The 13,150-nt window shown below is 44.2% G+C and overlaps 1 protein-coding gene across 12 annotated transcripts in view; it reads left to right on the top strand.

Moving 5' to 3' along the window:
- Positions 1-13,150, top strand: part of LOC109252181 (protocadherin alpha-C2) — a 196,283-nt gene that overhangs the window by 142,779 nt on the left and 40,354 nt on the right. The window contains exons 1-2 of one of the 12 annotated variants that reach the window (XM_019424434.2): positions 5,067-8,320; positions 12,615-12,754. The exons of 10 other annotated variants lie outside the window; for them this stretch is intronic. In XM_019424434.2, coding sequence (XP_019279979.2) covers positions 5,762-8,320; positions 12,615-12,647 — 2,592 coding nt within the window. In that variant the 5' untranslated portion in view covers positions 5,067-5,761 and the 3' untranslated portion in view covers positions 12,648-12,754. Of the gene's footprint in view, positions 1-5,066; positions 8,321-12,614; positions 12,755-13,150 lie in introns of those variants that run through there. One more of the 12 variants, XM_019424422.2, reaches the window with a different exon arrangement.

Genomic DNA, 13,150 nt, shown 5'->3' with positions numbered 1-13,150 from the left:
CAGATGCCTCAGTTAAGAATCAACAGTGTATTATATTTGTTTCTCAAAACTAAAAATATAGAGATCTTTCCCTAAAAGTTAATGCATTCTCTCTGGAGGGAAGGGAATGTGAAAAAAAAAAATACCTGTAATGTTATATGAAAAATCTTTTTATCTCCCCATCTACTGGTTGCTATACCTGTAAAGTAGGCTGTAAACACATTGAAAAGTATTTTACTTCTGGAGATGCATAAATATCAGAAGTCCTGTTCCTTTATAACAATGTGAAATTGTTTAACTTCTTTGGACTGCACTAAACATTGGGATGTTCATGGTCTCTGTTTCTAAATTATATATATATATATATATATATATATATATATATGCTCAGTTTGTGAAACAACACAAATATACATCTTAAAAATGAAAATTAGATCCTTCCTGGGGCACCTGTGTGGCTCAGTGGGCTAAGCATCCAACTCTCGATTTTGGCTCAGGTCATGATCTCATGGTTTGTGAGATTGAGCCCTGCATTTGGCTCTGCACTGATAGTGTGGAGCCTACTTGGGATTTTCTCTCCTCTCTCTTTGCTCCTAACCAACTCCTCCCTCTCTCTCTCTCTCAAAATAAATAAATAAATAAATAAACTTAAGAAATTATTTTAAAAAATTAGATCCTTCCTGATTTGGCAGATATTATTTTTTTAATTTTTTTTAAATGTTTATTTGTTTTTGAGAGAGAGACAGAGTGTGAGTGGCGGAAGAGCAGAGAGAGAGGGAGACACAGGATCCAAAGCAGGCTCCAGGCTCTGAGCTGTCAGCAGAGCCCGACCCAGGGCTCGAACCCATGAACTGTGAGATCATGACCTGAGCCGAAGTCAGACGCTGAAGAGACTGAGCCACCCAGACACCCTGGCAGATACTCTTATCATGGCCAGCCCAAAGCCTGATCAAACTAATGGATTATGTCCCCTTGACCTATGGCCAGAAGACTCCAGATGGTTTGGTTCTAATCATTTCAAAGTAAAATTATTTGTAATGATGCAATAATAAAGGGAAAATTTATGTGAATTAGGAGAGTTCACTGAGTGCCAATATTTTTCTTAATAGGCCTAATTCAGTTGTGTTGTGATTGGTTTTGCTCTTGTGCCCAATGACCTCACGATGGATGTATTTTACAAATGCAATTAAGGGATACAATTGAGGAATACTATTTAAAAGTTATTATCTACCAAGGGGATACACAAAACCATGTCTACTATGGCACTTCTCTCATCATGTCACTTTTCTTGTTGGTTATATAAGCAGCAAATACCTGTACTTTATAAGTTATAATTACAATACAAAGTAGAAAAAGCAATAACATAATACTTTTGGGCAGAGCCTTTTTTAAAGTCCAGCAACTTTATTAGAGGGATTCAGTTCTCCAGGTTTGAAATACTTGTATTTCAAATATTAAAGGAAGAAATCTATAGTAAGGTCATTTCAGACTCTTGAGCCCTCTCTCCATTAGAAATGGCCTGTTCATATACAACAAAGAGGACAAGCCTGAATTGTAGCAACTCTTGAATTTGCTAAAAAAGGATCTGAAGAAAATTACACAATCATCATTTATTGTGAGTTTATAAGGTCTCCCACACTGTGAAGAATACACAGAAATAGAAGGCATGGCTTCTACTTGCAGGTTGCTTCTAATTCAGGTAAAGAAATGCTACTAAAGCTTTTGGATGAATTAAAGAATGACACATGTCAGCATTCAGAAATATGTGGTAGACTGTGAAAGGGGGGGAAAGGCCATTGTGATTAGAATAGACAATGTTTTATGGATTAGGTGAGTTTTAAGATGGATTTTTGGAACGTATATAAGACTTAGGGGGAGAAAAAAGAAGAAGCTATTTCTATCTGAGAGAATTGCACAAGTTGTAAATTTAGTTCTGTTCAAAAAACATTAATTAAGTGCCTCTGTGCCAAGCACTATACTGGGTGCTGAAGATTACAGCATGCTTAGGAACTCTTTCGTACCCTGTTGCTAAAGTATTTTCACGTATCCTAAAAAGGTGAATCTCTCTCTTGTGAGGAAGTAAATCCCGTGGAGGAATTCTCATGACAGAAGTCCCTTTTCCTTGGTGATATAAAATGGGAGTGGTTTTTGTTTTCAAAATACAGGATAATCTCTAGAAGTAATTGGAAAGCTTAACTTTGGAGCTCACTCAGCTTCATCACTGTCTTCCTATCTGGCATAGTTTCAGATACTCACCTGTGTTTGATACCTAAAAGGCTATATATAGACTGTCAACTAAGGTATTATTTGATAATAAATTGTTGCATTTTAGTAATAATAGTTATACTTGTCAGTCACTATGCAAATTGCTTTATATATATCATCCCATATAATCATAACTACCTGTGAGTTTTACTTAATATTGTGTCTTCCCTGATTAAAATGAGTGAACTGAAGCTTGGGTTTCAGTGCATGTCCATGGCCACACAGTCATTGGCAAGGGTGTGAATGACTCCAAACTCTGTGTTCCTAAACATTGTGTTATTCTGCTTTTTAATAGGGGTTCTTAAAGTTCCAAGGAGAGGAGTGTATAGTGAGAGAAGGAGTGGTCAAGGCATTAATATTCATATTTCTAGACAGGACACTTGCCAGCAATGTAAGCAATCTCATTCCACCAAGTAGGAAGGTTGGCAATTTTTAAAAGGTTGGAAAGCCAATTTTTAAAAGGTTGGCAAGAGGCTAAGTACAATAGTGTGTGGAACAAAATTATTGTAATATCATAGTACAGTCAATGGGGTGCCTGGGTGGCTTAGTTGGTTGACCAGCAGGCTCTTGATTTAGGCTCAGGTTATGATCTCACAGTTCATGAGATAGAGCCCAGTGTCTGGCTCCATGCTGACAGCGTAGAACCTGCTTGGGATTCTCTCTCTCTTCTCTTCTCTCTGCCCCTCCCCCATTCACATGCACACTGTCTCTCAAAATAAATAAACTTTAAAAAATATATAGTACAATCTCTTTGGTACAATGTCTTTGAAAAGGTGTCTGATTTGTGTTGGTTTTCTGTTTGCCTTCCCAATCACTGAGGGAGTAAATACTAGTTGAAGCTTATGATCCTGACACATCAAAATGGACAACCTGGCAGGTGTCCTTGCTGAAAGGTGACAAAATTGCTAAAAGGCAAGCCCCGTTTTTTTTGTGTTTTTTTTTTCTCTAGAGATGTGACACTTGGGGGCTTCCATTAAAAACTTCACCAAGACTTTGTCATTTTAATCTCTTCCTTAAGTGCCTTTGATCTTTTTAGGGGCACAGATCCATGCATGGTCAATACCCAGTGGCCAGGTTTCTGAGCTGTGGGCAAAGGTGGCATTGACTGTCAGGGCCTGGGAGGAGATGAGAGAAGAAAAGGTCACTCCTCCTGACAACTTATAACTTGACTCCACTTAGAAGCCATTTATTTTCAGAAATAAGTAATGGGTGAAGACATAGGCCAGGCCTACAACTCATGCACTTGAGAGTTTAAGGCTTTCTGAGATCAAATTACCACAGCAAACAGAGATAGAATTATTGTAGGGACATTTGGGGAGGAAGCAGACAGAGAGGGAGAAGTGAGAGACCTAAGAAAGGAGACAGGAATAGAATGTGATGGAAATTACTTCCCACTCTGCACCCTTGAGGGAACAAAGAGGACAAATAAGAAGCAGCAGTGATAGGAGGAGTCTGGGAGCATCTCTGGAATAAAATTGGTTAGGTTATGGAGTGTTGTCAGCAAGTTCACTTAGTGGGTGGAAGGGAGGGATGTGCTAGTCCAGGCCTTTGAAATCTGGCAGGATTGTTGCCTTGGGCCCTTCACCTATGCCCTCAAGGCAGGAAGAATACCAACTGTCAGGTCTCATTCTGGCATTGTTCCAGCTCAGGGCTAGAAAATGACCCACAGAGGAAAATCTAGGAGTGACAAGGTGCTAGGAGATGAGAAAGGGAAAGGACTTTTTAGTGAGTGTTTTTTGCATGTGGGACAATGGATTTTTTTTTTTTTTGAGATTCTTTTTTAAAATGTTTATTTTGAGAGAGAGAGTGCGCGCACATGCGCACCCATGGAGGAGGGGGAGAGAGGGCTGGGAGAGAGAATCCTAAGTAGGCTCCTTGCTCAGCACTGAGCCCAATGCTCGGATGCTTACCCGACTGAGCCAACGAGGCACCCCAACAATGGATTTTAAATTTCTGTGGAAGAGATGAGAGGGCCTGGGAAGAGTGGATATCTGGAACAGAGAAGCAGAGGCAGTGACACAGCATGGAGATGCTTCCTCTGATCCATTTGCCTTTTTGTTCACTGGAGAGAAAATTGGTTGTCTTTTTGTTATCTCTGTAGCAATACAAGATTGAGTCTTAGGGGAAAGGAGCCCCAGAGGTGTAAAGGAGACTCATATTTATGGAAGGTGAGCTGCAGCCATCGAAACTGCTGGCTGTTGTTAAGACAAATGCCAGACTCCCACATTTTGCCTAATAACAGCAGATTTTTCACTGCAAAGCATTAATGGCATCCGAATTCCAGCCGGGCTGGGGAGATGAAGAGTAACGCTCTTGATGTAATGGTTTTGCAGGCTCTTGAAGACATTGTCATCTATTAAAGAAATATTTTAAACCACTCATGAAGGAACAAAGAAAATTTCTTGGATGATAAATGAAAAAAGATTTGGAGTAAAATAAGGAAAAGCTTGAGAGAAGAATTTCTTTAAAATTTTACCATATTTCCCCACTATGATCAAAAGAGGTCAAATAAGAGCTTAGCCTGCAGCTTCGTGGAGCCAATTTTTAAAAGAGAATTTTAAAACTTCAAATATTGGTTATTTGCCAAGATACACACTTGAAAAGCAAGCGCTACTTGGCTCCTAGCAGAACTGAGTATTGAGATCCCAGGATGTTTTTGGCTTGCTCCGCAGAAGAGGACAGCATTTGTCCTCCCCCTCCCTTTGCCCCAGGAGTTGAACACTTTCTGTTCTATTTAGGAGTATTCTAGGGAAAATTTGGGGGGCAGGTAAATAATCTCCATCATCAGCAACCCCAGAGCCCCTCCCTTGCGTTCGTTTCTTTTGACTGTGGGGCCGCCGCCCAGGTGCCCATACTTAGCTAAGGTCCTGAGTTTATTTTCCTGAATTGCGGTTGGAAATCTTTTCCTGGGAAGTCGGATAGCCCAGGTCCTAGAGACACAACTGTCTGTCCTAGAATAATATCCTTACAAGACCCGTTAAACAGCCGAGGTACCGTGGAGACTGGCTGAACCGGGGAATGGGGGCAGGGAGAAAGGGAGTGGCCGTGTTCCCGCGGTCTGCCGGGATCCCGCGTGTCCAGGGTGAAGGAGCGGGGCTAGAGTGGCTGGGGCGACCGATCACTCCCGGTTGCCGTCTGCCACCTCGGTGCGGAATCGGAGCCGGACTTACTGAGCACTCCTCCCCCTCCCGTTCTGCTTCCTTTTCCCTCCCCCCTGGAGCGGCGGCGGCGGCGGCGGCGGCAGGCAAGCAGGCAGGCTTGCAGCGAAGCCAGGCGGAGCGACTCCCAGGCGAGCGGAGGAGCTGGGATATGGGGAGTCAGCGGGGGCGGCGGGGCCAGGAGCCCTCCGGAGGGCCTACGAGAGGAGCGGCCCCCGGCGTTTGCTAGCGCGTGAGCGGTGGGGGAGCGGGCGCAGGGCAGCACGAGCGGAGGCGGAGGCGGGGCCCGGGCGTGGAGCGCGGCTGGGAAAGCTGCTGCCTCCGGCCCTGCCCGGCTACCTCCGCCGCGGCCGGTGGCTATGGAGCTGGCGGGCACCAGACCTGGGGCGACAGAGCATCTACGACTCCGGCCGCCCATGTCCTGGCTGTTGCTGCTGCCTCTCCTGCTGCTACTGCTACTGCCGGGCCCAGCGGCCTCCCAGCTACGATACTCGGTGCCGGAGGAACAGGCACCCGGCGCGCTTGTGGGCAACGTGGCTAACGCGCTGGGGCTGGAGCTGCGGCGTTTGGGGCCGGGCTGCCTGCGCATCAACCATCTGGGTGCGCCCAGTCCGCGCTACCTGGAGCTGGACCTGACGAGTGGAGCGCTCTTCGTCAACGAGCGCATTGACCGGGAGGCGCTGTGTGAGCAGCGGCCTCGCTGCCTGCTCAGCTTGGAAGTGCTGGCGCACAGCCCCGTGGCGGTGAGTGCCGTAGAGGTGGAGGTACTGGACATCAACGACAATTCACCGCGCTTCCCGCGGCCGGATTACCAGCTTCAGGTAAGCGAATCGGTGGCTCCTGGAGCGCGCTTTCACATTGAGAGCGCGCAGGACCCCGACGTGGGCGCCAACTCGGTGCAGACTTACGAGCTCAGCCCCAGCGAGCACTTCGAGCTGGACCTTAAACCCCTGCAGGAGAACAGTAAGGTGCTGGAGCTGGTGCTGCGGAAGGGCCTGGACCGCGAGCAGGCAGTCTTGCACCACCTGGTTCTCACAGCTGTGGACGGAGGCAGCCCAGCCCGCTCGGGCACAGCACAGATCTCTGTGCGTGTCCTGGACACTAACGACAATTCTCCCACCTTCGACCAGAACACTTACCGTGTCCAGCTTCGGGAGGACGCTCCTCCGGGCACATTGGTGGTGAAGCTGAATGCCTCGGACCCGGATGAGGGCTCCAATGGCGAGCTCAGGTACTCATTGAGCAGCTACACGTCGGACCGGGAGAGGCAGCTCTTCAGCATCGATGCCAGCACTGGGGAAGTGCGGGTAAGTGGAGCACTGGATTATGAGGAGGCCTCTTCCTACCAGATCTATGTGCAGGCTACTGATCAGGGTCCAGTGCCCATGGTGGGTCACTGCAAGGTGCTGGTGGACATCGTGGATGTGAATGATAATGCACCAGAGGTGGTACTCACGGACCTGTACAGCCCAGTGCCTGAGGATGCTGCATCGAATACTGTTGTGGCCCTTCTCAGTGTCAATGACCAAGACTCAGGCCCCAACCGGAAAGTGAGCCTGGGCCTGGAGGCCTCACTGCCTTTCCGGCTGAATGGCTTTGGAAACTCCTACACACTGGTGGTGAATGGTCCGCTGGACAGGGAGCGGGTAGCTGCCTACAACATCACAGTGACAGCCACTGATGGGGGAGTGCCGCAGCTCACATCCCAGCGGACACTGCAGGTTGAGATCTCTGACATCAATGACAACCCACCAAGCTTCCTAAAGGACTCCTACAACATCTACATCCAGGAGAACAATTTGCCGGGGGTGTTGCTCTGCACTGTGCAAGCCACAGACCCAGATGAAAAGGAGAATGCAGAGGTGACCTACTCCCTCCTGGAGAAGGAGGTTCAAGGGCTGCCCGTCACCTCCTATGTCTCCGTTAACAGTGCCAGTGGCAGCCTTTATGCTGTCAACTCCTTTGACTATGAGAAGTTTCGGGAGTTCTTTGTGACTGTGGAGGCCCAGGACAAGGGGAGTCCACCGCTGAGCAGCACTGTGACCGCCAATGTGTATGTGGTGGACATGAATGACCATGCCCCTCACATCCTATACCCTACCTCAACTAATTCGTCAGCAGCCATTGAGATGGTGCCTCGAACTGCCCCTGCTGGCTATCTGGTCACCAAAGTCATAGCCATGGACTCAGACTCTGGGCAAAATGCTTGGCTCTTTTACCACCTGGCTCAGACTTCTGACCTGGACCTCTTTAAAGTAGAGCTACACACAGGAGAAATTAGGACTACCAGGAAGATGGGAGATGAGAGTGGAACCACTTTCAACCTGACCGTGGTGGTCCGAGACAATGGAGAGCCATCACTGTCAGCCTCTGTGGCCATTACAGTAGCTGTGGTGGATAGGGTTTCCAAAATCCTCCCTGATACTCAGAGACACGTGAAGGGTCCTCGGACATACTCTGAAATTACACTTTATCTAATAATAGCATTAAGCACAGTGTCTTTTATATTTCTTTTGACAATCATTGTTTTGAGCATCATCAAGTGCTACCACTATACTGCATATGGAACCGCGTGCTGTGGGGGCTTCTGTGGAGTGAGGGAGCGGTGCCCTGCTGAACTAAACAAACAGGCCAATAACAATATTGATGCCAGGTTACCGCACGGCCTCAAAGTGCAGCCTCACTTCATTGAAGTGCGAGGGAACGGCTCCCTCACCAAGACCTACTGCTACAAGGCCTGCCTGACAGCAGGCTCAGGGAGTGACACTTTCATGTTTTATAACACAGGGGCACAGACAGGACTGGGGCCTGGGGGAGCCCAGGCGGCAGCAAGTGACAGCAGGCACCTCACAGGCCAAAGTGGGCAGAGTGCCGGGAACCTGATCATTCTCAAAAATGATGCCATTCCTCAAAATGAGGTGAGATAGCAGTCAAGGGGTTCTTCCACGGTTGTGCATTTTCACACACACCCTCCGTCGACCAGTATCGTGCGCTCTACTGAGTTACTAACATTGACAGGAGTTATCTGGTAAACTGAGGATACATAGTACCTGTGACTTGATTATAATCTGCTCTGTTTCTCCTCTAGAAAAATAGTATCAGAGAATTGCTTTACTTTGTTTTCTTTTTGGATATAGGACGCCTTAACCATAACATTGTTAGAGAAATAAGAATTAGTCTTAAATGTTTGATGCTAAAACACAGCTCTGCAGAAGTATGGAACAGGCTTGAGAATAAGATGATGCCATAGTGGGTAATATTTTGAGATTCAGGGACAAATGGCCTCTGCTGTATCATCTATAGGGAAAGTTCTCTTTTGAAATGCTACAGGAGTGTTGGTTTTTAAAAAGCTCTGGGACCCTAGGGGTTGTGGTGGTTACCTCTGCATGCTGTCCTTGTTTATATCTTGAAAATTATCCAGTTAATATTTCCAGTAATTACACTGAACTAATGTGGTAGGACCTTCTGGAAATTCATGTCAGAGGTGACAAAGCCCTAGACTGTGGATCTCACCCTGAAGCCAAAGTTTGCTTCTTTGGCAGTTTGATGCGGTAATTCTTCTGTAGGTGCTGTCAGAGGAGATGAACAATGGTAGGGCAAAGAGACCAAGGACCAATTTGTCTGGTTGGGCCAAGGAGATACTAGAACAAGTGGATTAGGGATGTGGGGATGTGGTGAATACCAGGACAAGCTGGAACTGGGGAGAAAGAGAAGGAGAAAAGGACTTTTCCATTAGTTACCTTTCTGGCATAGCGGGTGTTCATCATAAGGTGATTTCCCTGCATTAGATTAAATGTAGTCTGTAATCTTCTGATTTCCTGTTGGCAATTTGTAAAGTTTTAATGATATGTGAAGTAGCCTCTCAAGCCCTTTATGTCTTTAAGTTAAATGACAATACTTCCAACAATACTCCAACGTGTTCCAAAGCACATGTTCATTTTCTGAATCTAAAATTTAGTTTGCGATAGCTAGAAAAGCCTTGTAAAGTGGATAGCTTGCTGTGCATGAAGGACAGGTGTTAGTAAATACACTGGTTTTAAGTAAGCATAAGGCCAGCTTGCTCATTATTATGAAGACTGCGTATAAATTATTGGACAGTGCATGAATGTGCGGATGTGTTTGTGTAGTGTGTCGCCGTATGCAAGCTTGAAAACAGTGGTTTGCTTTGTGATACTTTAAAGTTGTATTTCAGGGGCCCCTGGTAGCACAGTCAGTTAAATGTCCAACTCTTAGCCCTGCATTGGACTCCACGCTGGCCGTGGAACCTACTTAAAAAAAAAAATTGTATTTCAGAAGCCAAATTTTTGTTTCATCAATAGTGATGACCTGTTATCTTCCCAAACAACTACTTTGTAGCGAGGACTTTTAGAGGTACTATAAAAGGCATTAATAATTGTCCCTCCTATATTTTTGTGATGTATTTTCATTGACATTTTGCTGTCTTTTTATTAATGTCCCTAGTTTCACATCCTAATTCATGCTAATCTTGAGGAGAGTAATGCTTAAATACAGAAAAAAAAAAAAAGATGGATTGAGAGAATTTCCCATGTACCTTGAGATGTATCAGAAAAGCCTGATAAATTTTAGTTGATACATAGCAGCCACAGGAGGCAGAAGAAGGCAGATTAAGAAATACAAGGGGACACAATCAAGGCGTTTCTAGAATTCTTTAGATCATAGCTTTTGGAAGCATGTAAAAAGGCCTAGCTTTAAGTAAGGATGCTGTAGACCTTTGCTTAACAAATTCTTGTGAAGTCCTTTTGGGCCTGGGTGAGCTGCAGGTGGTGAAGAGGCTGGGAGAGCAGGCCAGACAAGCTTGCCACCAACTGGGAGCTGGAAGCTCCCAAAGGACACTCTACCATCGTTCTCCTGGCTCAGAGCTTGGGGCAGTTTGACACATGAACTATTTCTGTCTTACACTGACCTGTGTGTTAATGCGTGTTTTGGTACACAAATCTGTAATTGAGGGAGAAAATTATGTCAGAAAAGTGCTTGCTCTTGTGGGATTTTTCCAGGAGAATGCGTGATTTGAATAAAAGCAAATTTCTGCCAGCCACTTTCAGGAATCCAGTAGAGAGCCCTAAGATCTATAGCTCCTGACATTATTACAGTTAAGAGGAGAGAGAGAGTCAGGTCAGCATGGCAAAATGGGAACAAAATCAGTCAACTCTGAAAGTCATGACCGCTAGATCAACCTGTTAAATTCCCATGTTAGGCTTTCTCTTTTCCCTACCCAGTTACTGCAGATGGCATAAGAGTCCTGAGGTGCACTTCATGCCGTGTGCCTATGTTAAATTAGATGAAGATTATAAAGGATGAGTAAGGGAATTTGCACTCATTGACCACTATGCTATATAAAAATGTTCTGCTTTGCAGCATATGGGTGGTTTCATTCCCTGTAAGTCATATATGAGAGAAACATTTACCAGCATCTAACATATGAGGCAATAAGCTCAGAGAGGTTAAGTAAGACACAATCATTCTGCTTGTCTATTTTAAGTCCGGTCAGTCTGATTCCAAAGACTGTGTTGTTTGAAATAGTACAAGTAGACAGAAATCCTAACGTGTGTATACTTCTTTTCATATGTGATAACTTGGGCATTTCAGCCAGCATTGGTTCACCTAGTGGTGTAAGTTAACTTACTTTTAGAGATTAACTGCTTTTAGAGAAAGAGCAATTCCTTGAGTAAAAGTAGGTCACAAATGGGAGGATCAATGAATAAAGATGTTACTACCAAGCTGATTTATTTTTATGTTTATCTGTTTTACTTTGGCATAGCCTGTTAAGATCTTTTATCTCTGTTCTTTTTCTGATTTCTCTTTTGTTGCTTATTAAACAACATTTAATAGCAGACTCTAATCTTTTGACAGATTTCACCCTCCAGTGAGTTTATATGATGAGTCACTTGTGCAGTGAAGTTTTTGAAGTAACTGTTTGGCAATGGGGCAGACTTTCTCTTTGGAGATTTCTGAAAACCCGATATTGAATGTGGTTGGCACCCCTTTCAGAATCTCCAAGAAAAGGAAACCAGATCTTAAGGTAGATTTTGTGCGTCTGTGGTCCTGTGACTGCTAATGAATCACTCTGAGTGCGCTGGACAGACTTGTCCAGCTGTGCTTCCATGGGACCAGGTGGCTCAAGGTGTGGAAATCACAAAAGACTAGCAGAAGTAAGATAAGTTTGCTTTCATTTATTTTCAAACAATTTGGAGTCATCAAATCTTGAGTATTTCTGCCACTGTGTTTGCACATTTACCTTCATTCCAGATGCAGTGATCTGAAAAAGTTAACTCTTCTTTTAGTGGCTCCTAATTTATCTCCCCTAGGACTGACTTTTCTATCTGGTGACTGTGTCCTGTTTCAGAATTTACACTTAGTGCAAAGTGAAATGGTGTTATATTTATAAAAAGAGTATGGTGGTCAGAAAAGGTAGAGAAATTCTATTTGTGAACTTCCATTCCAGTGTTGCATCCTCTTGTGGTCACTTTTGAGTGGGTGGGCTGTTTTGTCTTGCCATTTCCATAACGGTTATAGAACTGTTCTTCTGAGAAAAAGTTTATTTTCTTTCATCTGATAATATAATAATTGCTTCAGATTACCTCCTTCCTCCCTTTTCCTGCAGATCTGCTGAGCCAGATGGAATTATGGCTGAGCTCTTCTCGGTCTCTTTATCTTGCACATATTCTGACTGATGAAGAAATCTGTTTATTGTAGCTTGAATGTCATTGGCCTACCCTTTCCTCTGACCCAGGAGTGAGCTGTCACATGGGCATCTGGTCTACCTCCAAACACTCTGCAGGGACACAGCCTGGCATATTATAAATCGTCTATTGGCATGCTGTCTGCTTGACAGAATAGCAGAGTCGGTTCTGGATACTTGCCTTGGTTTTCCACCAATTTTTGCTCTCAATGAGAGGTTAGGATGATGTCAGTTTTCAAATATTTGAGGAAAACTTGCCATCACCAAGCCCAGTGGTTTAGATGGATTTAATGGAGATTTACAGGTGTCTTTGAATGTGACTTTTGTTAGGAATTTACCTAGCTCAATTTTTCTGTGCATATTAAGTATGAATGTAAATTTAGTTTATCCATATGATAATATTTTTTAGCATTATAATCTATAATCATGATTTCAAAAAATCAAAGGGCAAGAGGATTCCTTAGCAGCATTTTAAATCTGCTCACCTAAAAATTAAAATTTTTTTCTTTCAGGAATTTGAACTTGACCTGCAAAGAAATGTCTGACATTGCAAAAGTGAAGAAACTTTAGTTCCTTGGCACATAAACAACATCAGTTCCTTTCTGGCCTTGCAGGGTCAGAACTCTGGGCTCCAGGGAAGTGAAACTGTGAGAGAGAGGGTAACTGCTGTGCTGGCAGGCTGTGTGTCCAGAATTAAGCAAACCTAGCATTTTCTGTTGTACTGAAACCCATTCGGTATATTTTAATATTGTGTTTATTTTACTTTCCTGCTTCATGGATTAGGGGTTGCAAATGACTTCAGAAGAAAGTAGTTCCCTTAGAATTCACATACTTACCATCTTTTCAACTTGATTTACTAGAAGACTAATATATAACAGTGATTATTTTAAATGTTATACTTCTTTTTGCGTTAATGACCAATAGTTTATATATTCATTTGCTATTGCTTTGTAAGAAATTACCACAAATTACTGGTTAAAAATAACTCTCAGTTATTGTCTCAGAGTCCTGCAGGATGTGAGTGGGTTCTCTGCTCTGGTTTTCACAA

Source organism: Panthera pardus, unplaced genomic scaffold (assembly GCF_024362965.1).
Source record: "Panthera pardus isolate Hobbes unplaced genomic scaffold, ASM2436296v1 HiC_scaffold_2, whole genome shotgun sequence".
Taxonomy (NCBI): Eukaryota; Metazoa; Chordata; class Mammalia; order Carnivora; family Felidae; genus Panthera; species Panthera pardus.
Note: the sequence above shows the minus strand (reverse complement) of the source record. Positions and strands in the feature narration are given on the sequence as shown.